Source organism: Penaeus monodon, chromosome 32, assembly GCF_015228065.2.
Source record: "Penaeus monodon isolate SGIC_2016 chromosome 32, NSTDA_Pmon_1, whole genome shotgun sequence".
In the NCBI taxonomy this organism is placed as follows: domain Eukaryota; kingdom Metazoa; phylum Arthropoda; class Malacostraca; order Decapoda; family Penaeidae; genus Penaeus; species Penaeus monodon.
The window spans coordinates 18177022-18177374 of NC_051417.1; the positions used below are offsets into that span (position 1 = coordinate 18177022).

At 31.4% G+C, this 353-nt stretch overlaps 1 protein-coding gene across 2 annotated transcripts in view; it reads left to right on the plus strand.

Moving 5' to 3' along the window:
• LOC119593700 (nicotinamide phosphoribosyltransferase-like) overlaps positions 1-353 on the plus strand; it is a gene marked incomplete at its 3' end in the record, with an annotated part of 46779 nt that overhangs the window by 38377 nt on the left and 8049 nt on the right. For both annotated transcript variants that reach the window (XM_037942661.1, XM_037942659.1), the window contains 1 exon segment: positions 90-209. In XM_037942661.1, coding sequence (XP_037798589.1) covers positions 90-209 — 120 coding nt within the window.

The following is a 353-nucleotide window of genomic DNA, read 5'->3' on the forward strand; positions in this document are numbered from 1 at the left end:
TAGATTTTAATAAAAGAATGTATATAAAGGAACTGTGCATTTCAGATATGAAAACAATTTTCTAACAATGGCCATATTATGATTTGCAGACTGTCTTTGTTCAAGTATGGTACCCCATGACGGTAGCAACAAATTCACGCATTCAGAAGCAGATAATCCATGGGTATCTACAGGATACTCATGATAACTTGGACTCTCTTCCCTTTTCTGTAAGACAGATTCCTAAAACTAATTACATTTTTTGCCTTTTTTATGAACTTGCTTTACCAGTGCAGTGTTACTAAACATAAGTATTATTGTAAATAAAGAAAACAAAAGATCACATTTAATTATTGATAGATTTATGTGTCCTG